General features: G+C 35.6%; 1 protein-coding gene across 1 annotated transcript in view; it reads left to right on the top strand.

Moving 5' to 3' along the window:
• LOC145662664 (anoctamin-1-like) overlaps positions 1–24,967 on the top strand; it is a gene marked incomplete in the record, with an annotated part of 119,385 nt that overhangs the window by 69,073 nt on the left and 25,345 nt on the right. Inside the window, 4 exon segments of the mRNA XM_081728465.1 lie at positions 8,678–8,839; positions 12,536–12,739; positions 14,984–15,081; positions 24,395–24,540. Of these exon segments, the coding sequence (XP_081584591.1) occupies positions 8,678–8,839; positions 12,536–12,739; positions 14,984–15,081; positions 24,395–24,540 (610 nt within the window).

Here is a 24,967-nt window from a genome sequence, read left to right as displayed (position 1 = left end):
AATATCACAGTACTCTAATAACACGTGTTCATGAATGTCTGTTCAAATTAGTGCCCTACACTCACTGTAACTTTGTGATAGCAGAGCGATGGTTGTCGACGGAGGCTGGCTGGCGGTCAAGGGGCATCTCACCCTATCCTATACGTGTTCAATAGGGCTTAGGTCCGGAGATCTATAAGGCTAGAACAGAATCCGTATACTGACAAGGGAGGGTCACGAAGTGGCTCCGCTAAGATCCGAACGAGACAATTGTGTTTGCATTTGATTTGTTATAACTAGACGAATCTCAAAGTTATACGTGCCACCGGGCGGAATATCGTGAGTTACAACATTTTTTGTGATGTAAAAGCTACAAAGCTCGCAGAATAATTTGAACCGGGTCATTTGTTCGGAAACTGTTGGGCAAATAAAATGCTCGACGAACACGTATCTCATCATTTTCAAGGACACACTTTTTGGGATAAAAAATTTTGCCCCAGGGTCCCAGACGGGATCCAACTCAAAATTTTCAAATGGCAAGGGGGGTTACCTGGTATGTAGCACATCGTTTGAAAGCTGTTGTAAAATAAAAAGAAAATGGACCAAGTTTCGACTCTCTACGACAACCCTCTGCAAATTGGCAGCGCGCCAAAATATAAACAAAAACTCAATTGAAAAGTCCATGGCCACCCATATAAATCGGAAACGGTGAGATAAATGTGAAAACAGGAAAGGAAGTGTGGCATTATTTTCAAAGTACAACGATTTAAGTTGAAACGTCTTGTCCCAGGGCCCCCACAGGGTCCCAGGTAGGCTCCAACTAAAAAGTTTCAAATGGCAAAGTGAATTAAGTAGTACATCGTTTGAAAGCTGTTGTTAAATGAAAGAAGGATCAAGTCCTGACTTTCTATGATAACCTTGTGCAAAATGGTGGCGGGTCAAAATGTAAACCAAAGCTTTATTGAAAATCTATGGCCACGTTGAATCCAAGATGGCCGCTTAAAAGCTATGTCATTGATAACAGTACAAATCTAAATCTCTATTATGTATTTAGAAGCAATAGACTAAAGAACAATTGAATTTCGATCCACTTCAACTATTATTTCATTCCGTAACAACACATATGTTTTGTTCCTAATGCACGTTCGTCACGGTTCTCTCGATATCATTTACGTGAATATAACGAATATGCGATAAACACATAACTCTGACTTCCTATTCATACTGCTAAACAAAAGTTTATTTCCTGCTGGTATTTTTCTAATTTGTCATACGTAGTTCATACATGAAGTACTTTCTCCACCAGTCAGGTTGGGGGCTCTATTGTAACGTAATCGTGATAGTTATATTTGTATGCCATTCGTTGGTTTGATCACAATATTTCAAGCAATACCAAATATACAAAAAAAAAAAAAAAAAAAAAAAAATCATTTACAAGGTTGGAGAGAAGTACCAAAGCGCGTGTAAATCATTTCAGTACATCGAGCTGCGCAAACTTCGTTGGTTTGTCACAATATTCCAAGAAATAGCATATTTATATACATACTCATTTTTCACGCTGGCAGCCATATTGAATTACAATGATGCTATGATATTTTGTAGATATCTGCTATTAACCATAAACGTAAATACCAAATTTCGCTTCTCCAACACCAGTGGTTTCAGCTAGACATGCGTTCGATAGTGCGGCATTTTGAGCTCAATAGGTCGCGTTTTTAAACATTTCGTATCTTTTCGTCACCTACTGATCAATATTCATGCCAAATTTGGTTTTCCTAGCTTCAGCAGTTTGGTATGCCTATCCTTTCAATATAGGTTTTAAGCGACCATCTTGGATTCAAGGTGGTCATAGATTTTCAATTAAGCTTTTGTTTACATTTTGACCTGCCACCATTTTGCACAGGGTTGTCGTAGAAAGTTGATACTTGCTCCATCTTCTTTCATTTAACAACAGCTTTCAAACGATGTGCTACTTAACCCCCTTGTCATTTGTAAACTTTGTGTAGGACCCTGAGGCAAAGTTTTTTTTACCCCAAAAAGTTTGTCCTTGAAAATGATGGGATACGTGTTCATCAAGTTTTCCATTTACCCAGCCATTCCCGAACAAATGACTCGGTTCAAACTATTCCGCCAGGTGATTTTTTGTAGCTTTTACATTACAAAATATGTCGTAACTCACGATATCCCACCCGGTGGCACGTATAACTTTGGGATTCGTCTAGTTATAACATATCAAATGCATACACAATTATCTAGTTCGGATCTTAGCGGAGCAACTTCGTGACCCTCTCTTGTGAGTAGATCAAGAGCGAGTCATAAGTCCTGCAATATTTTGGTCACAATATACCTGTATTTATTACAGTATGATCAATGCCAGAATGTGTGGGTCCTTTATGGCAAATGCGAACACACGCTAGAATTTCCCGCCGATAAGCACGTCTAGTAACACACACATATCCAAGACAGACGACTCTCACCATTGAATATCACCGTTTTCCACGCACATTGCACTAGTCTTCCTCTCCGATACCACAGAAAAAAATCTCGGCGATAAGTAGTTTTAGGAGTAATCGTGTGAAAGGAATATGAGTACGTTGATCCGTTTCCAACAATCGTATGTTCATTGCGTGCATTCTTATATCAGGGACACAATAGCCTTGATAGCAGTGACTGCTGATATTCTGTCAGTTGAATTAGCCTGAACAGACCTTTGGTCCAGTATCGAAACGGATTAACATGGTGCACCACTTTTAGCCTATGGTGCAGCTTGTATTCATAGCAGAATTGAGAATATAACTCATGAACCATTTCCAGAGAAATAGTGGACAATAGTTTATACAGTGCAACAATCACTTGTGTCAATGATGATGGGAAAAGTCTACGCCGGACTCCCTGCACTAAATCGAACGCGATAGTGTTCAAAGGCAGGGTATTAAGCAGGACGAAGAAAAGTTTGTGTACCCTGATAATTCTCAAACACACGTCTAAACAGGTGTAATCGTGTGTATTGGTGCATTGTCACCTTCGAAGACTGCGCCTTTGTTAAGGAACAGCTGTACTATAGGGTGCATCTGAATACCCACTTCAGAATTCGTACTTTCAGAGTAATAAGAACACCAATGAAATATCATGAATGTACACACATCACAGCACAAGAAATATCCAGCATAGAGCTACTGTATCAGTAGGAAGTAGGCAATCCGGAACATACGTTTCTTTTGACGTTCGCTGTAAATAAATCCTCCTCTGGAAACCAGGAGAAAAATCACTCATCCGCCATTTTACTCTCGTTCAGTCGTTGACGGTCCATGTTTTAATATTCTAGCTGGGCACTGAGCTCCGTCGTGGCTAAGCGGTTAGCATACGCGCTTTTGACATGGGATACCGGGGCTCCCATGTAGTTCGAATTCCACATTAAGCTGTAGGTTCATGTCTCATATAGCCTCGCTGCTAAAAGGGACGCTCTGGCTGGGCACAATTTCTTCTTCGCGCTATCGTGTTGGCGGCGATCATCAATTTCGAAATAGCAACCAGACCACACTGCATTTAGTGAGAAGTAGATAAGTTCATTTCTTCCAGTAAGATCCTCCATCTTGTAATAAAAATCGTTGATTTAAATCAAATTCCGAAGATGAAAATAAGTAAAATCCCGTTTCTGTTCTGTTATTTCCATTATGGAAGGTAATAATAATAATACAATGACACTCAAATGTATGTACAGCATAGTATGAAAAAAAAAAAAAAAAAGTGTCATGCAGAGGATGATTAGGGAATGTCCCATTTTGAACGGGTAACGGAGCAATCCTGCTTTCTTCTTTTCGTAACGTAGGGTTTTTAAATCGTTAACTATTCCAACGGGGAAATCACCAACATTTAAGATGAAAATTCTTTTGTGTGCGTGTCTGTTTGTTCCCAGATAATAGAGACATATTTAGACGTGTCCTATCCCCCCCTCCGATTTTTTTTTTTTTTTTTTTTTTAAGATTTTATAACTTCAGGCGAAATTTATGTATTTTATATGTATTTCGTGCTGCAAGTTAGTTCCAATTTTTTTTTTTTTTTTTTAATATGCTCCTGCCAAACAGTAAATTTTGTGAAAATAAAGTGTCATGTTGATAAACATTGCTGTACTTTTTTCCTTAATGCTTAACCCTTTTAAATTATATCACCTATTTTTAGGCAATAAGATAGAATCTTCATTATTTGATTTAAAAAGTGCCAATAAAGCTTTTCATTTTTCCCCAAGACTGGAGGAATTGTAGAACACGGTTCATATACTTTCACATCTTTTTTCGTCGAGACATAGGGTGATATCAATAAAACGGAGAAGTTACTCATTATTCCCAATTGTGTAGTAGTTACTCGTATTGGTATCAATAAAAAGAGAACTGAGCACTACTCGTTTTGGCTGACCTCGGAGAAGCCCCGCCCTTTTGAAGTAACCACACCTCCATTCTCGAGCCGAGTAACTACTCCGCGTTTGATATCAATAAAAATCAAAGACTCCTCTGTGATGCTAGTAACTTCTCCAAATTTGTGGAGCAAGCTAAATAGGTGACTCTGTGCGAAATATGGCAGAGTATATGATTGTTTTGCTACGTAGAAAAACTTGTAAACTGCATAGAAATATTGCAAATGGAGATTACAAAACCATTATAGGTTCATGAAAGAAAATGTAGAGTGATTAGTACAACATTTTTTTTAAAGGGGTATCAACCGAAATTCGGCGTTGTGCACAACGCAATGAGGAAAAGATGCGGGTTTTCTTGCGTTATGTGAGTGATCCGGGATTCCAGGCCGGAATGTCAGGGGATTCTGGTGTGGCTCAAGGTACTGTGTCTATGACAACTACAAGTGTAATGGATGCGATTATTGCGAAATCTAAAAATCCGGAAGTGTGCGTAATATGCGAACAGCAAAGGCAGAGTGGCAAGAATAATATACATTTCCGGGTGCTATCGGAGCACTTGACTATACACACGTGGCAATAAAGAAACCTAGTATTTTGGAGACGAATACACTAATAGGAAGAGCTCATTCGTGGCTAAGCGGTTAAGTTACATGCCTTTGGCATGGGAGACTCGCGTTCGATCCCCAGCGAGAGCTCATGTGGTTCGGATTCCACGTTAATCAGTGGGTCCAGTCTCATATAGCCTTGCTACTTGAAAGGACGTTAAACTCAAAATCAACTCAACTCAACGTTGATAGGAAGGGTGCATACATGAGAATGTATTTTTTTATGCCAAGGCGAAGGGAACACATGGTGTGGAAAACGCAATCAGATGGATGTGCTTTATGACGTGACTGGCCTTGGACAACAAGTGATATGCACTTGTCGTGTTAATCTTGATATTGCTGGATTCGAATCAACATCCATCAGCTCCAATAGGTTCGTTCCCATGGTTTCAGTGTTACTTTCTTGTTTCCAGTTTATTATTATTATTATTATTATTATTATTATTATTATTATTATTATTATTCTCGCTCGAATATTAAAGATTCTCTTTTGGATTTGTGTCTCAGTCGTCGATATATTTGATATTTCGTTGCATTTCACTGTAGGCCTACTTGCCTTCAAAGCTTCAGCTTTCCTTCGTTTACTTTCTGGTAACTGTGACTTTGAAAGTACCACTGAACATCCACTGAAAACATCCACAAATGCACTTTGATTGAAGCTGTCGTTGCTACTTGCCCGTTCCATGGCGTTTAGGATACTACGCCATAGGTTAAAAACAACGAAATGACCGCGCGGCGGATGGGAGAAATGAGTAATCACCTCTTTTATTCATACGACTCACTGCCACCCGCAGAGGAAACGCGAGTGAACGTTCATAAATTTGGAGCAGTCTAGACCTGAGTAGTGGCTTGTTTTATTGATACGAAATTGAGGGCGGAGATTACTCAAGCTGTAGTTACTCCGATTCTCGAGCAGGACTTCTCAGGAGTTGTTACTTATTTTTATTGATATCACCCATAGGGTATGATGACATCATAATTAAAAAAAAAAAGTTATGTATAGTTTTATTTTAGGTGGGCTTACATTTTGTATTCAGAAGATTGAAATTTTGCACATGCATTCAATGCACCCCGTAATATTTTTCAGATCTCTGCGTGAAAACAGGGGGGAGGTCCAAAGAAGCAAAAATGTAAGAAAAAGAAAAAAGGATAATTTTTAACAAAAATTAACGTTTTCGCGATTTTTCCCTCCTCAGATACATGATGGAGACATACGAATCGTATCGTATCGTCTGAAGAGAATGATGTACGAACCGTGATCCTAGGATAGATAGGGATGTCTCAGAAAATTTTTACCTGAGTTCCTATTTTATATGGGAATATGGGGTATATTGAAGATATTATTTTTCGCGGGCTTACTTTTGCACCTAAAAGATTGAAGTTTTGCACATTTAGTGCACCCTTAGTATTTTTAAGATTTGTTTCAGATCTCTGCCTTAAAACATTGGGGGATCCAGAGGATTTTCCCTTTTCCGTGATTTTCCCACCCCAGATACACGATGGGAACATTTAAATGGTTTGAAAATCTGTTCTCTTCTGAAGAGAATGATGTACAAATCATGATTCTAGGATAAATAGGATGTCTCAGGAATTTTTTATATTACATCTGGGTCATCTGGGGCATTGTGGGGATGTTCTTAGCTTATTGTTCAATATTTTTTTCCCGCTCTTACTATTTAAGATACAAGCTTGAAATTTTGTACATAGATTTAGTACATCCCTTAGTATTTCTTAGTTGATTTTGAGAACTGTGCGTTAACAAAGGGGAGTCCGCAGGGGATCAAAATTTGAAATATATATGTATATATAAATCTCGATTTCCCGCTTCAAGGACACGATAGGAAAATATGAATGTTACCGTTTCAAGCTGTTCTATTTTGAAGAGAATGAGGTACAAACCATAATCCTAGGATAAATAAGGATGATGATGTTGCTGCCTAACTGAAAATCTATAATTTACCTTTAAAAAGCCGTAATTTAAAAGGGTTAAGAAACATTATTTGGGATTGAAATCGGTTAACGATTGGGGATTAATTTAAAATTCAATCCCAATACTTTCGTTTAAATGGCACAATTTGCATTTAATACTAATTGCTAATGTTGTTTCTTCAGTTCGCGACTTGTATTATACGAGGAGAAAGATTTGATTTAAATAAAAAAAAATCGATTTAAATTTTAAAAAATCAACAAAAATGATTGTTAAAAAAAAATAATGATGTTTTTCCACCCTGGTATATGTAAAATGACAGTAGTCCCAAATGAAAATATGAAATACAACAAAATGAAAAAGCAAACCATGCATAATTAGTTCAAAAAGTATCACAAACAAATTAAGCAACTTCTGAGAGAATAGAGTAAAAAATCTTTTAATTGAATATAGTGTCAATAGCACCCAAAATGCGAAATAATATATATCAAAATAAAGAAATGAAACGATTCATAAATAAACCTCTCGAAGAATTAGATATTTTTCTTATAGAAATGATTGTAAAATAGAGAATCGGATGTCCCGTATGAAACAAATTACATCTTTGTATGAAATATAATATAAAGCACATCTGTACTTCTATATAAAATAGAGAAATGATTCGGATGTCCTTTTAAGATAGCATGGACGTGAACTATTGAAAGACGCCGTTTGGTAACCACATGTTGCAAATATTTTTACTGTCACGTACGACACATCATCTGACTTGTCTAAATTCACGTCGAGTGCAGCGTAATTTATCACGTGTAGAGAAAATGTGTAAGATAAAAGGTGGTACTGTGTTGCAGGTTTATTTTGTTTCGAATAAAATTTACGTGTTTTTTACGAATTTTTATGTAATGAAATTAAACCTTTCAATTTAACGTCCCACGATCATGCCCTTTAGACTAAGGGAAACGGATCATCAAGATAAGAGAATAATGATGGTAGAATGAGAATGTGAGAGGAAACGGTACTACTCGAGAAAACCTACGGACACAATATGTACCACAAACTTATTTGACCGGGGATCGAACCAAGGACCCCACACACCAGAGGTAAGCGCTATACCACTGAGCCATCTTGCCCTCCATAGTAATAAAAAAGATAGAGTTGATTGATTAATTATTTAATGAGGGTTCTAATTTAATCTTAAAGAATGCTCATCTTACCCCTACGAAGGTGAGAGCCAATTTAGCACAGATGAATTTCTCTCTTCAAAATGTTAATTTTCACAGTCTTAAGTTAAAAATAAATAAAATATAAACACATCATCCTGTACAGTTACAATGTAGGCTTGGATTCAGGATTTGAGGTATTACATATATCAGTGTCTTTAATACCTGTATTTAACATTTTAGCAAATTGTACAATCCGCGGCAAAAAACCTGCAACATGAGCATATAAGTTTATCGTGAAATGACGAAGTCTTTTGCTCCAAAATAAGTGTGCACGGGAGGAGGCCGAGGTTTATCTGGCGTGATTCGTTCCACTTAGAGGTTATGTTCATTCCCTGTGCTGTTAGGCGTAGTTTCACAATAAACTTACATCCTCATGTTGCAGGTTTTTTGCCGCGGATTGTACCAAGGCTAAGTGAACATAGTGGAACTTGATATGTGAGATGGGAGGAATGCGCATATCACATGTATCTGCTTGATATGTAAATAATGATATAGAAACTTACCATTTTATAGTATTTGTTATATTGTCTTGTAGGTCTGTATGGCTATTGCTGCTGTATTAGGCGTAGTCTTGTATAGAATGTCCCTTCTTGCTGCCTTGAGTGTTTTTGATGATTCAATCACAAGCTATGCAATTCTTATAACGACCTCGACTGCAGCAAGCATCAATCTTTGTTGCATTATGGTTTTTAATTGGGTAAGTGAATGAATTTAGTTTTAGCTGATTAATAGTTCCTCCTGATTAATAATGTATGGATTTATTTAACTTATTTTCTGGTATCAGTTATTTTTGTAATTTTGACGACATCTTGTACTGAGTGCCCATTCAAATCATTTCTCTTATCCAAAGAAGACAAAAAAAAAAAAATTCTTGTCTTTGTTGTTTGATTGTTGTGCTTTGATGTACTCCATATCAATCCAACGTGTTTGTTTTTCGTAATTTATTTAATTAACATTGTTGGATTATGGAACGTTAGGTGACTAAACATGTAGAGCTGGAAGAATCCTGTTTTTTATGAAACAGCTGTGAAAATTACGTAATATCATGTCTAAAACTTTCTATAAGTATATCGCAATTTTTATTTAATTTGTGTTTGTCCGTGTTGAGTGCTGTTTTTTTGTTAATATAAAACAATATTCAAGCGAAGTTCTTGACGTATTCTGTAGTGACTTAAATGCTTTGATAAGTCTGAAGTTGCTGATCCCTCGTAGGAGCTCCTAATGTGTTGCTGTCCATTTATTTCGTTAAGTAAAGAGGGACTTGCAGATTTGCATCTGTTGCTATCATATATTGTACGGGGGACGTTTAACTGTATTCTATACGTACTGAAGTTCAGCTCTTGGTATGGACAAAAGTAACCTGAATACAGAATGGATATAAGTATTGAAGTCTGTATAAATTACATAATTTTATTGACATAGTTCTTGAACTGTTTCACCACAAGAATTCCTTACTTCTAGTTTTACAACTTATTTACATATTTATCCAACATTGCATAACTTGGCAACAGTAATTAAAAAATACAAATACGAGGGAATGACAGGGATCATTAAAAAGCCCAAGAATAATTAATTTTTAAGGATTAATTTATGATTGAGGATAAATTTGGTTTTCTTTAGGTAAGCGGTATCCATGTGTTAATCTTTACCTTTATTAATATCTCAAACTCCCTAATTCGTCCTTCTAAATGCTCTGATGAAAGAAACTGAATAAAAAGCTTCAAAACTAGAGAAATAGAAAACCGAACACAATCTAAGTCGTTCACTTCATAGTATGTGCTTTACATACCGAGCTTATCAGTTCGTACAAGAATAGCAATGTATGTGACCTGGAGTATTATGACTTCTGAGTGCTAATGAGATTAACTCAAAATATCTTTATGTATAGGTTTCTGATTTTAGCCATCCATAATGAATATCGGATAAGGCATTTAGAAAAACTGGTAATGTAGTGTACATTTTAATTGGTTCGTTCTGATGAACGCTCAGGAATTCTAATAAACATTTTACTTACAGGTTTATGCAATACCTAAGTACCATTTGCACTTTCGAGCTTTGCGACTCGCCCCTGAAGTCTTGGTTACAGAAGATATAAACAGGAGATGAAAGAATTAAAACATCAGCGAAAATAAAAGAAACGGTCTTAACCAGGGTAGAGCAATGCTGGAGCACACCTTGTCAAAGCATTTGTTTTGGAGTATTTGACAAAACGTACTTCAGCACTGCTCTACTTTGGTAAGTTCGTTTCCTTTATTTCCCTCTGGTGTTTTTATTCTTTTTCCTCCTGTTTTTATCCTCTGTGAGCAAGACTCTAGGGGAGAGTCGCAAGCTCAGAAATGCAGGCAGTGTTCAGGAATTTCATAAACCTGTAAGGATAGAATAGTTTCATTAAGTTGTCAACATCTTCTGGTATATATATATAATAATGTAAATAGTAATTTCTCTTCTTCCGATAAGTACTTTTGTTGGCGGGTGAACTCAATGGATGCCGGAGGACAGGATTGAATAGAGGTAGACTATGTGTTACTTTTCAGGAGTTCACTCATTGTTTCTTTGTTATTGCTCTTATAACAGAGTTTGTATGTGCAATGAAATCTTTCTCAGCAACCACTTCTTTTAATGGTGATTTTTACGAGGTGCAGATGTGAAATCTGATAAAAATAATCTATTTTAAACCCCCATTCAACTACCATCCAAGACGGCTGGCGAGTAATCAAGAAGAGCATTGTGCCCTATCCTAACTGTCCAATTTTTGTTTTTATCACAAACCTGACGGGATTTTTTTCCCGTCTGCTTTCCACGTATAAGTATTTTATTTTCCGGAACAAGACAATTCGCGTAGAATTCGGACTAATTATAACTGTGTATGCGTATGTAGGGGGATCTCATCCGTTCATTTACCTAAAATATCTTGAGGTAAGATGGAGAGAAAAGTACTGTGTACAAGGAAAGTGTGAAATTCGAATGGAATTCTCAATTTATATTTTTAAAATGAATTCGAATATTAGTACTCTCGTAAGTTGAATTAAAATGAACCGAACAATAAATGTCTTTATTTATATGGTGACTGTAATACGTTAAAAAATGTAAATTAAGTGATGATAATACTGCGCTTTTTGTTCATTGCCCTCAGAAAAGTCAGATGAAGATAATGAGGATAGTGAAGAGAGAGATCAATTCAGATTTGCTCAGTGTTATGGCAATTTCGTAATAGTGGCATTAGACGAACTGCAATAAAAAAGCTCATATTCTGACTTACTTCACGTACTTAGAGGCTCACTTGATAAGGCCGAAGAAAGAAAAGAAAGAAAGAAGAAAGGCAGGCTACAATTGATTTCTTATGTATAAACAGTAAACTTGATTCCAAGTAGTAAAAAAGGAGCGTATTTGTAAGAGAATAAAACATATCGAAGTGTAACTCAAACCTTTTCATATGAAAGGAGTACCTTATCGACATTCACATTACTGTGGTGTATGTGATTTCTGTCCTTAGCAACGGTACTGTAATTTAAAAAATAGACAACTTGTATCAAGTGACCAACCCTCTTAGTGATCAGTTTTCAGTGGAACAAGCGATAAATCGCTTAATAGAAGTTTCACTGGATATTATTTGTTTTCCGTACTTAAGGTTCAAAGTTAGCATTAACCATTGTCGTGAAGCCGATCTCGTTGGTTAATGTTTGTTTGATGAAGTAGATTAAGAATCAATTGACCGTATTAGTTATTTACAGTTTTTAACATTTGACTTATATACTTTATCGTGGGCTGTCTTTTTGAAAGATGTCATGGCATTGAAGGATTTATGCAAGTGTATGTTCTGTTGAAAAATATAAAGTATTTTATTGTATCCCTCAATAATGGAGTCTTATACCTTAATTTTTGATAGGCATAGCTGCGAAAATTGAGGTCATTTGTACGCCAATTGAGTGACAAAATGTGACTAATAAGTAAAATATTAAATTAATAAATAAATAGTGGTTAAAATGAATGCATCAAGATTTTCAGGCAGTAGTGAATTGACGTAAAGTTTATGAAAAAGTCGTTTATGAGACTTAACTAGCCAATTTAAATTATTTACTTACGTTGTTTAGTTCTAGTTTCTTTCCAATGATATGATGTTTCACTCGCCTTTTCAAGCATACAAAAATAGACTCTGTGTGTAATGAAAATGTCACTACGTCTGTCGTAGCATCTAAAAGGCTGTACTTACATACCATATTAATGATAATATGTTACTACAAATGCTACAGGAAGAGAGAATTTTTAGGGGTAGAATAGTGTAAAGTAAAATTTAAAAAAAAATATATATATATATATATATATATATATATATATATATTACATTTGAATTTCTCGTATTTGTGCTTTGAGTAAATGACTCTTTTCTTTTCAGATTTATAACATGTTGGCAGAGTATTTAACTGAACTGGAATTATTAAGAACACAGACAGAGTTCGATGACAGCCTTACACTGAAAATTTACTTGTTACAGTTCGTCAACTATTATGCCTCTATATTTTATATAGCATTCTTCAAGGGGAAGTTTACAGGAAGTCCTGCAGCGTACAACAGACTCTTTGGTTATCGTCAAGAAGAGGTAATATATATATATATATATATATATATATATATAAAATATTGTACAAAGCCTTCGACAAGTTACGGAGTTCGACATTTAGACCCACAATTTATCAATTACCAGATTTGCATTGGTTGCGTATTGCTTTAGCTTGTGTGGTGGCCTTCAGAAATTCTGTGTTGAGTCTGATTTATTGTTGATAGGACACTAGCAGGAGGTCTTACTACGTTCAGTTCATAGTAATTTCAGTCACAGGATTCTAGTGGGTCTGTTTTTACTTGCCACATTCTTGATGGGATGTACGTTAGGCATCGCATGTCCACACCTTTGTTCAAAAAGATTTCTTGATTAAGGAATTCACTGCTCAGACACTATTCCACATCTATGAGCAAGGAAGAAAATTACTTCTGAAATTCGTAAAATAACAGCAAATAGTTTATTTAAAAGATTCTTTGAATGTCGTCTCGACTCGCTTATTAATTGGATTGTATTATTTAAAATGTGTTATAGTATATCAGATTCACTTCATTATTTCTAAATATGCTTAACGCCTATCAAGGAATTTCAGGAAATTTGAGTTTTTAAATTTTGAAAGAACTTAATGTAGTTCTGTAAAATATTATATTTTATAATGCAACCAATCAGCTAAAATTACGTTTAACAAATCTTAAAATTGTTGTAATAAAGATAAAATTTACGAAATTTTGAACCTTTAGATTTTTTATTGAATAATTTAGGCAAAAGAGAAATTTCTTATACGTATCAGTATGAACTATCTTGAATGGAAGTAAATTTGAAGATTCATACTAAAAGTACGATCAGCCTAGTGAATATTAAATTCATGAAAAAGCAATAGAACAGTTTTTCTTGTACAGATATTTGAGTTTTTTCATTTATCTTATGTCTCCATTTCTGATTTAGTTTCGGTATTATAACTTTTTTAAATACTTATTTTGAATCTTTTGTTTTATTTGATAAAATTACGTAATTGAACTTAATATGTGTGAATGTAATTGTATATCAACTATTTATATCAGTTATATTTTTTCTTATCTAATCATGTATATATAGCATTTTCAATAAATAGTTGATATTGTTCAATAAATTATATTTTGAATTGTAAAGACAGCATGTGGTTGGTAGGTTTTTTTAGAGAGGGAACTATCAAAAGTTATTGAGTTTTAAAAAGATTTTGTTCATCGGTCACCATTATGAGAGTAGGTTGCCATATTTGCCTCTTGAAGTCATTCGAAGAAGTCTAAATAGTTTAGGGTTCTCACCGACCTAGAAAAGCTGGTAAATGTGAAAAACTCAGGAAATTCAGCTTACTCATTAAAAGTTCTAGAAAAGTCAGGATATTTCATGAGAAGGTAAATAAACCTAGAGAATTCAGGGAATTTTAAGTACAGATTTTTACTTCTCAGACTTTTTTTTTTTTTTTCGTACCCGGCAATTTGGTAGGGACATTGTATAAAATAAATTACAGTGGAATCCCGATAATCCGAACAGGTCCGGAAGGAAGATATATAATATTGGCGAAAATACGCAGTTTTAGGAAATTAACAACTAAAAGGATGAAAATGGGTGCATATTTTCGTAGAAAATTAAATGAACTTTCGTTAAATACAGTTTTTTTTTTTTTTATTATTTTTTTTATTTTTTTTTTTTTTAATACCTGTATTTAGGCCTTAAGCCACATTACGATAATTACGCAAAGTTTGAAATAGAATAAAAGCATGAAGTTTTCCCAACATTTTTAAAATGTTTCCAGTACATTATATGTGCTGTAGTCAGAAAATGTGTTTTAAAGTACTGTATGCTATGTATTACAATACAATAGACCCATTCACCCGCTTCAAACCGCCATTTTACTGTTATTCCGGCTAATCTGAACATGGTTCGATCCCAATTAGTTCGGATTAGCGGAACTCCACTGTAGTTTGTTTTACAAGACTTCTCTACTTAAACATAAGTACAAAGATGTAAATGCATAGTAGATGAGGAACCTTCTGGTGGGGAAAAATATAGTTGCATTTTATTGATATATAGACTTGGGATTCTGTAAACCGTGACCTAAAAAACCTGGAAAGTCAGGGAATTCGTGTTCTCTAAATAAGTGGGTACCCTGTAGTGAGTGAAATATTGCTTTCAGCAATAAAAGTATTTTCAGGTGAAATTTGAGAATCCTTTAATATCACGTTCTGTTACTTTATCAATTGTTTAAAGGGCTTTTGCAGTTTAAATTGTTTCCTTGTCTTTCAGTGTGGGCCTGGAGGGTGTCTTACCGAGCTGTGCATTCAATTGGCAATTATCATGGTAGGAAAACAAGCAATGAATACAGTTTTGGAAATGGTGAATCCGTAAGTACTTACTGCACATTGATCAATGTAAATAAAATGAATAAAGTGTGGTAATGATTGCAAGTGGAAGCCATTTTGTAGATCAGATATCCATTCGTTTGTAATTGCGTAAAAAAAAAAAAAGTTACGTAAACATACATTAGGTATTATTAAATTCCGAAATTGTAAAGTGTGTAAGAACGCATTTTATTTTTTTCCTTTATAAAAATGTCTATGTAGGCGTCAGAAAGCAAACAATACTTCAAAAATCTAGTGCGGAATCCTTTACCCTTGAAATAATAGTAATTGCAAGAGTAGAACAAATCCCATCCAGCTTGCTTGTGTGCAGCCGGTGCAGCCATGTAATCTGCAATTTCCTAAGAGCAGGCTTTCTCAACCTATCACGACGCCCTTTTATCACTTCCTCTTGCCTGTGACCTCTGTAAGTAATTTACGGTTTGTATTAAGTTTTTGATTATTGCTGCCCATCACTTACAGTTTTAAGTTTTATTCGTGTATTGTTTGTACTTCAATATGAAGTTTTTCGCCAGTTGACTTCTTCGTTTATTGAAGTTGCTTTTTAAACGATTCAACTCTATTTCTTTCTGTCATGCCCACCGCAAGGGGGTAGAATTTTATAAGTTAAGTTACAGTGAAAGAATGATCATTTTGTACTTATGGCGAGACTTTTAAAGAACTGTTCTGTTGACTGCAAGCACTCTTTAGAAAGGGACAAGCCAAAACATGTAAAGCCAATAGAGACTATCAAACATTATGACTTATGCTGTTATCAAATCTCTCATGGACATCAATCAGGGTTGCAGACTCCGTATTAAAATAACTAAAATTTGTGTTCGGTTGTCTCTCGTTCATACATAAGAATAAATATCTATATTTAAAAAAAAAAAAAAAAAAAATCTTCATATTTATTGGTAAAGTACCTAACAGTGTGATTATATTGTAGAACTTCTTCTGCATAAGGGGCTACAGTGAGCATAGTTTTGAAGGTATTTTTTGCACGACTTTCTTTACAAGCGTACACGAAATTTTTACTCGCTCTCCATTTCTTGTGAATGCCACTCAGAATTCTGCTGTTGTTATTATTATTATTATTATTATTATTATTATTATTATTATTATTATTATTATTATTATTATTATTTATTATTATTATTCATCCCATGAAAGTTACTTTTTACTTGCGTCTTTATTCAATGTATTATGTATGTAAGTATATAATGCTATAGTGGGCTTCTTGCTGGTTTTGGCACTAAAAGATTCTATAAATTAAATGAAATTATTACAGTGAAACCTCCCGTAACGGACACCTCTATAATACGGACACTTTTTTTTGTCCCGGCAAAAATATATGTTCTCTTATAGAACAAAACCCTCCCTTTTACGGATACTCTCAGATACGAACGCGGACTTTTTTTTTTTTTTTTTTTTTGTGTGTGTGTGTGTCTCTCTCTCTCTCTCTCTCTCGAGACGTTTCAATAACCTCTTCACAACGGACAGGAATTATTCTCGGTTCTGCGATATATTATTCCTCACAAGCGTATCTATCATGAGTCTAGACCTGGTAAACCATCAAATAGAACAGCTTCAAGCTGAACTTGAAATTCTTTTTTTTCTGACCGCAATAAACTGCTTTCTGATGGAAATCCTAGAAAACCTTCAATATGCGATAACTCCTGCAGGGTCAGTCGTATGGCCAAGAATTCTAAGCAAACTATCTTCCCTTCCCTAACAAATTTAGTTCTTTTGCCTCTGGGGCTTGCATTTTCCCGACAATTTCATAGACAACAAAACCAACATTGCATTGTTTGTTTTACAATAACATTTTCAACGAGCAGGGTTTTCTTTTTTTTTTTTGGGGGGGGGGGGCAACATTTTTCTTTTACGTATGATATTGGAACAAGTCTGGGTTGGAGTTTTCCCGGCTTCCATTTTTACTTTTCTAAGAGAATATTCTTTGTGATTGGGGTTGGACCAATAAATATATGCACTCCCATATGCCTTTTCATCCATTCCGCCAACGAAGATACCGCGCCAGTACACAAACACACACACACAATGTTTCTTTCGCAATCGTACTGAGGATTCTCAGAGGACACTTTCTAATGAGTTTTATTACCCTTGTAAAGGAAGAAGTATGCATTTTTCGCTAAACAAAAGAGTTCAGCCGATTAGTTGGTACCTAACGCACCTTTCGAGAAGATTCTGAGAATTTGAAATAAATGAGAAACGCTTACAGAGTGATGACATGTACTTAAGAAAATTAAGTTACATGCATTATCTATTGCAATACCGGTATACGAATATATTAACACATCTCCCAGCAATATTATTATTTAACAGAAATAAATTTCTCCTTCATCCCTCCCAGTAATTCAAATACGTACTAAATAGAGTATTTTCATATTGAATTTTACGTACTTGCGTTCATACACAATATATTTACTGTATATTACAGCACACAATTACCGTTGTGAGAAATTAAATTTCTGTAACCTCTCTGTAACGGACACCTGTCAATAAGGGACAAAAATCCATGTCCCATTGGTGTCCGTTATTCAGAGGTTTCACTGTATTATTATTCGCTTTGCAAATTGTAAATAATAATGAAGAATATCTCGGTATGTACCTAATATACTGTTTGTATAGCTTCATTGTATTCCTGTTTATGTAGTTATATATTTTAGAATGTTCGTGTATGTTATCCAGGCAAAATGTATCTATTCCCGTACTTTGCAAATTTATTCAGTGTATTGTGTATTTACAACATCTAGTCCTATAGTGGGATTCTTGCTGTTTTTAGGAGTAAAAATCCAATAAATTAAATTAAATTATTAATTCGTTCAATATCTCTGTTCTTTTTTAAAAATATAAACTACGTTTATAGTGTGAAATCTCGTTAACCTGAACACAGTCATATCAAGTCAGTTGGTTGATTTGGAGTTGGGAGTCCCATTCAGCACAAAGGCTATGAGACATGAACACAGGGTGTCCACATTCTGGAAAGTCAGTGAAAGTCAGGGAAGTAAAAATGTATCAGGGGAAAGTCAGGAAAATGACAGGTTGGTCAGAGAAAGTCAGGGAAAAATCGATAGATATTGGTCCATTGTTTAATTGTTGAATTTATGTAATAAATCATCATCATCATAGTTATTCTACCCTTACTGGCAGGACACTTGCAGCAGCTAAGAAGCTTGCATGCTCCACGGTTATCCGCTAACCTCTTCGTCTTCACGTATGATCTTCCTGTTTTTATATCATCCATTAATTGTAGTCTCCTTCGCTTTCTGCCTCTCTTTCCCGCCACCATACCTTCTATGACGTCCCTCATGATACAATTTCTTCTTAGGCAATGTCCCAACCAGTTTCTCTTCCTCCTCTTAATAATATCTAAAAGTGTTCTTTTCTCTCCCACCATTTCTAACACCCACTCATTCTTTTTCCGCTCAACCCAACTAATTCTTTCCATTCTTCTCCACAGCCACATTTCGAATGCTTCCAGTCGTTTTTCATCACTTTTACGTAACGACCACGTTTCCGCCCCATATAGTACAACACTCCACACGAAGCATTTTATGAGTCTTTTTCTCAGCTTTCTATTCAAGGTCCCACAAAACACTTTTCTTCCTCCTAAAGACTTCTTTCGCCATTCCTGTCCTTGCTTTTATTTCACGTTCGCACTTCATGTCATTACTAAGAATACTAGCCAGATATCGAAAACTATTCGCTTGTTCTATTTGCTCTCCTCCCACTTTTTTTGACACAGACCTCTTCGTTCGAATCACCATGTTTTTTGTCTTTCTAACATTTATTTTCATCCCATATTCTTCAAAGCCCATCCGCAGGTTTTCTAACATTTTATTGATTTCCTTTTCAGATTCTGCAACAAGCGCCATATCGTCTGCAAATATTATGCATCTAATCATTCTACCTCCTACCGAAATGCCATCATCATGTAAACTCTTTATCACTATCTCTTCTAGATAGACATTAAATAGTGTTGACGAGAGGCAGCATCCTTAGGTCGAACTTCCCTTCCAATTGCACTCTCTTCCGTCAGTTCTTCCCCTATCCTAACACTTACTGATTGGTTCATGTGTAAGTTTCTTATGAGTCTTCGATCTTTCCATTCCAACCCTATTTTCGTTAGAACTCCCAACAACAATTCCCAATTCACGCGGTCAAGAGCCTTTTCTAGATCGATAAATACAACATACACCTCTTTCCCTTTTTCTATAAATCTTTCACCGATCGCCCTTAATAATCCAATAGCATCTCTTGTGCCCTTAACCTCTTCTGATCCCGAACTGCTGCTCCTCAACTTCTTCATTTGTTCTTCCATATAACCGTCTGTTCAGTATCCGGAGCAAAATTTTAGCTGCATGAGATATGAGACTAATAGTTCTTTAATCCTCACATCTCTTTGGGTTCGATTTCTTGGGCATCGGTATCATGATTGTCTTCAGGAAGTCTTTTGGCCACTCCCCTGTCTCATGTATTTCATTGCATAGTCGGAACAATTATTTCTTTCCCTTGTCTCCTATATTTTTAATGAATTCGATTGGTATATTATCTATCCCGGTTGCCTTTCCATTCCTAATCTCGGATATAGCCTTTTCAGACTCATCCCGAAGAATACTAAATCCTTTATCATCCTCGCTTACTTCATTTTCTACTTCAACATTTAGGCTACACGGTCTCTCCCTACTCTCATATAAGTCTTCCATGTATTCTTTCCATCTTTCTATGACCTCATTTCTGTCGCTGACTACCTTCCCAATTTTATTTTCTACTGCCATCGTAATACACTCTTGTTTCCTCCGAAATTCCACAGATTTCACCTCCTTTTATACATTTCCTCATATTTCCCAACTCTTTCTAATTCTTCTATGTCCTCTCATTTTCTTTTGTAAAACTCTTCCCTCGCTCTGTCTGTTTCTCTCCATAACTCATTATTCAACTTTCTGTACATCTTTCTGCTCTCTTCTGTAACAACCTGTTTCCACGTCTTCCTTTCCCTCTTTTTCTGCAACATCTGCTCTGTAACCCATGGTTTCTTAGTCGTTTTGTGTTCGTGGTAACCTACTGCTTCTTCTGCAGCCTGCTGTAAGCAAAGTTTAATGTATTCTCACTGTGCGTTACTATCTGCGCCTATTCTTTTCTGGTTTGAATATTTTTCTTCGAATTTTTCAACGAAAAGTTTTCTTATTTCCTCGTTTTTCAACTTTTCAGTATTCAACACTTTGTACGTACTTTTCTTCTGTCTACATTTTTCAGTTGAATATCTACTTCGGCAATCACAAGATTATGATCAGAGAAAATATCAGCCCCGGGGAGGGTCTTCGCGTTCTTTAAGCTATTCCGGTACCTGTCCTGAATCATAACATAGTCTATTTGATATCTTCCACCGTCTATTGGTGATTTCCATGTATATCTTCTTCTCTTGTGCTGATTGGACCAAGTGTTCCCAATTACTAGTGAATTCTGTGTACAGACATTCACTAGTCCCTCTCCCCTTTCATTTCTTTCGCCTAAACCATATTTGCCTACGATACTATCTTCCTGTGTTTCTCTCACAAGTGCATTGAAATCTCCCATTAGAATTACATATGCACCCCTCTTCTCCCTATCTATAATTTCTTCTGTTTCCTCATAATTTTCCTCTACTTCTTGAGTTGCATGCGAAGTCGTCGGTGGATATGTCTGTATCACCACTAGATCCTTCGTTTTCCCTTTAAGTCTTAACCAATCATAACTCTAAACGCTTTCCAAGAATTATTCCTACGCCATTATGACCGCCCTTTTCTTTATGTAATAAATAGTAAGTGTTAATTTATTTATTGTTATTGGATGCAAAAAGTGGTATTCCCAATGATGATATTGAGGAAGACAGTGTTCTCTGAAATAGTTTTTGAAATTAATTTTCTGATGAGACACATCTGGCTGCGTCCTGGCATATTTGCTTTTATATCCAGAATTATTAAAAGTGTATGTGTATAGAATAGTACATGCATTGTTAATTTAAGAATAGGTAATAGTGAGAAGGCAGGTTGTGAGATTGAGAGAGTACTTGTTTTAAGGTTCTTCCAACATGTGTTGTATAACAATGAATAAGTAAATTTGTAATTTTTTCATATCTTAAGTACTCTGTATACTGCACACTTTCGTTTGTCACTACATGTAATCAATATCGGCCTAATGCATATGTTTGTAAATTTACATTCTTTTGGATTAAAGAAAATTGAAAAAAGAAAGGAACAGAATTGCAAGAGAACAAGTCCAACTGTGGGGAAGGTGGAGGCGGGGGTTGGTTTCTTTTTTCTATATTCTTAAATTATTCATTGGTCAGGAGAATCTGGAACTTTGGTCATGGAAAGTCAGGGATTTTTTCTCCAAATTATGTGCACACCCTGGTATAGTTTAACGTAGAATCCGAACCACATGAGGTCCCGCCAGAAATTGAATCCGGGTTTTCAACGCCTAAGGTTTTCCACGTAAAAAACTGCTGATTGGCTGTTTTTATCGTCCGCACAAAACTAGTCCTATGGCCCTTCTGGAAGCCTGCCGGGATTCTACACTAGCTGCACTTTCGGAAGGAGATGTTTTACTTTTTGGTGACTTTAACATGCACATCAAGTGGTCCGATGAACGAACAGCTATTCCCACCGACCTACAAGAGACTTGGTTCTGGAAAATTTTATTCATGGACTGAGACTCGCCCAACACAATATGTACAATACAAGAGGAAATAGGATACTAGACTATGTGTTGTCTTCGCTCGATAAATGTGTTATCACTCCATCACTTAATCTGTTCGCTTCTGATCATGAAAGCTTGGAGGCCTTATTCCACATAAAAAAAGTTCACAGAATAAATAAATATTACTCATCTAGTAAGCATCGAGCTCCTTTGTGGAGGAAAGCCCCTTGGGTTGACATTAATCGTGCCCTGTCTCTTATTCCATAGGACATTCTTGAAGTGGGTTCTGTCAATGAAGCCCTGGATTTCCTCAATGATATTGTACATGCAGCATGTAAAGACTTTGTTCCTAAAAAGAAATGTAAGTCTAGTAGGTACCCTCCATGGTTTGATTCGGAGGCGCGATCCGTTTTAAAAAACAAAAAACTGTCATGGTCACTGTGGAAGCAACATCCAAATGAGAATACATATAAGAAATTTTCTGAGATAAGACGTTACTCAAAACAGTTGCTTAAAATAAAATATGAAAACTATATTGCCAGTATAACATCTGATATTTCTACAAATCCAAACAGATTTTGGTCCCTCATAAATTCAAGAAGAAGTGCTTCCCGCATTCCTGAAGAAATTTTTCACGACTCGATTGTAGCAACAGGTGAAAATAAGTTCATATTTTTAGTGATTATTTCTACAAGAATTTTTGTGTTCAGACTACTCCTACGCCGCTTCCCCCTGTTCAGCAAGTTTGTTCACATTCGTTGTCTTCACTCAGTACTTCTCCTGATGAGGTAAGGTATCTTCTTTCTTCTTTACCTTTGAATCGTTCTCCTGGTCCTGACAATATCAGTTCAATCTTCTTACGTAATACTACAGAATCTCTGGCCAACCCTTTATCACGATTTTTAAATAGATGCTTTAGTGAAGGTGTTTTTCCTAGATCGTGGAAACAGGCTAATATTGTACCTATTTTGAAATCTGGCAGCGCGAACAATGTTTCATCATACAGACCCATTTCTCTCTTGCCCATCCTTTCTGTGGTGTGCGAGAAAATAATCAAAGATAGATTGCATAAATTTGTTTCACCCTACTTAGATCCTGCTCAACATGGCTTTCTTCCTGGCAGTTCTACTATCACAAATTTATCTTTATTACTTTCGGAAGCAGTTAAATCTCTGTCCAATAATACACAACTTGATGTAATCTATCTAGACCTAACTAAAGCTTTTGATCGCATTGACACTAAGCTTCTTCATAAACTAGCACATAGATTTAATATTCACGGCAACTTCTTCTCATTGTTACGAGATTATCTCACCGAACGTGAACAACGTGTTGTTCTCTCTGGATCTGCTTCGAATTTTGTTCCTGTTCTCTCTGGTGTTCCGCAGGGTAGTATTCTAGGCCCACTTCTTTTCCTTCTCTTCATAGATGATCTCCCGTCTTATCTTGAGTTATCTGATACCAAAATTCTTCTCTTTGCTGACGACTGCAAATTATTTCGGGAAATTAGGACAGCTCAAGATGTGATTGAACTGCAAAAAAACCTCTCAGATCTTCTGGACTGGTGTAGCATGTGGAATCTAAAAGTAAATCCCTTAAAATCTTCTACCATTACATTTTCATTACCCCGAGACCTACTTCATTGGAGATGATCCTATTGCCAAGGTCTCATCTCAGAAGGATCTCGGGGTTGTGTTCGACGAAAGACTTCTGTTTGCTGATCACATTGCTGCCATGACCAAGAGTGCTATGCGATTATTAGGTCTCCTGTACAGGTTTACAGAGATTAGGGATATTACAGCCTTAAGTATATTCTATAAAACGTTCATTTCAACCAAAATAGAGTACTGTTCCACCATTTGGAGTATGGCTAGCGTATCAACTCTCTCTCGCATTGACTCAGTTCTAAATTTCTTTCTTGCCATTGTCAGGAAAAGAATACCTTCTGTACGCTGTTTAAGTAAACCTGAATTGTTGACTGTTCTTGGCATCCGTACACCTTCATCTCGTTGCATGCTATTTGATATGACGTTTCTTCATAGAATTCTAAATGGGAAACTTAGAACTGAAGAACTAATCTCTAAATTTAATATTCGGGTACCTGCAAGAACAACTAGAAATAGTGAACTACTTCATTGCAACACGCCTCGATTATCAATTATTCAGCGTTCTTTGTTCTATAGACTGGCTTCTGAATTTAACTCCATTGCTTCTGACGTGGATATTTTTAAACCTGAGAATGTTTTCCGACAGGAAATTATTGCTACACTTATGGAACCTTAGTTTTATTTCAATTTGTTATTGCTACACTTATGGACCTTTATATAGCTTTTTGTTTATACTTGTTATTGTTAATTTTATATTCTATGTTATATAGTTTCAGTGTAAAATGGCTGCCTTGCTGTATCTGGAACTTTGGCAAATAAATAAATAAATAAATAAATAAGGCACATACGCTAGCCATATAGCCACGAGGAATTTGTCATATCAAGTGGATATGTCTAATGTTAGATCTACCTAGGACACATTCTAGTATAAAATATTTTCCTTTTTCTCTTAATCTGACAAATAATAATGTTAATGTATTGATTTAACTTAATAAATCTCTTCGTTGAAGGTTGTTATTTAAATGGTGGAATACGTTGAAAGTGAAAACTGGGAGAGAATTGGCGACGGATATCAAAAGTGGAATGCAGTGGGCTAGAGACTACAAATTGGTTGAATGGGGTCCCAGAGGACTTTTTCCTGAATATTTGGAAATGGGTAAGTTTATAATAATGAAGTGCTTAGAGCTTTCTAGATAAGACAGGTTAGTATTATCGGGATAGGTTAAATTTTTAGTTTACAGTGAATGTTTGTCAGTTTATTTTTATTTAGTTAAAATAACAGTCGGCCATATTAAATATTAATAGAGGCGGACAAAAAATTCAAGACAACAAGTACGAATTTACGCTTTTGAAACAGTGAGGAAAAGGAATTATAACTACGTGTTGTAATGATAGTTTATAGTGTTTCGAAGTATTGTTAGAAACTACAAAGAAAAGTAGATTTTATTAAAACACTTCAGATGCTTCTTACAGAGGATCTGATAATATAAAGGTATTTTAAACTAAATAATTTCAAACTGATTAATGAAATTTCGTTTATGTGATTTTCTGCAGGTAATCCTATCTTATTTTAGAGGCATTAA

This window comes from Thermobia domestica, chromosome 10 (assembly GCF_964235325.1).
Source record: "Thermobia domestica chromosome 10, izTheDome1.hap1.1, whole genome shotgun sequence".
Lineage (NCBI taxonomy): Eukaryota > Metazoa > Arthropoda > Insecta > Zygentoma > Lepismatidae > Thermobia > Thermobia domestica.
The sequence above is the reverse complement of the archived record's forward strand: the minus strand, read 5'-3'. Positions and strand labels throughout refer to the sequence as shown.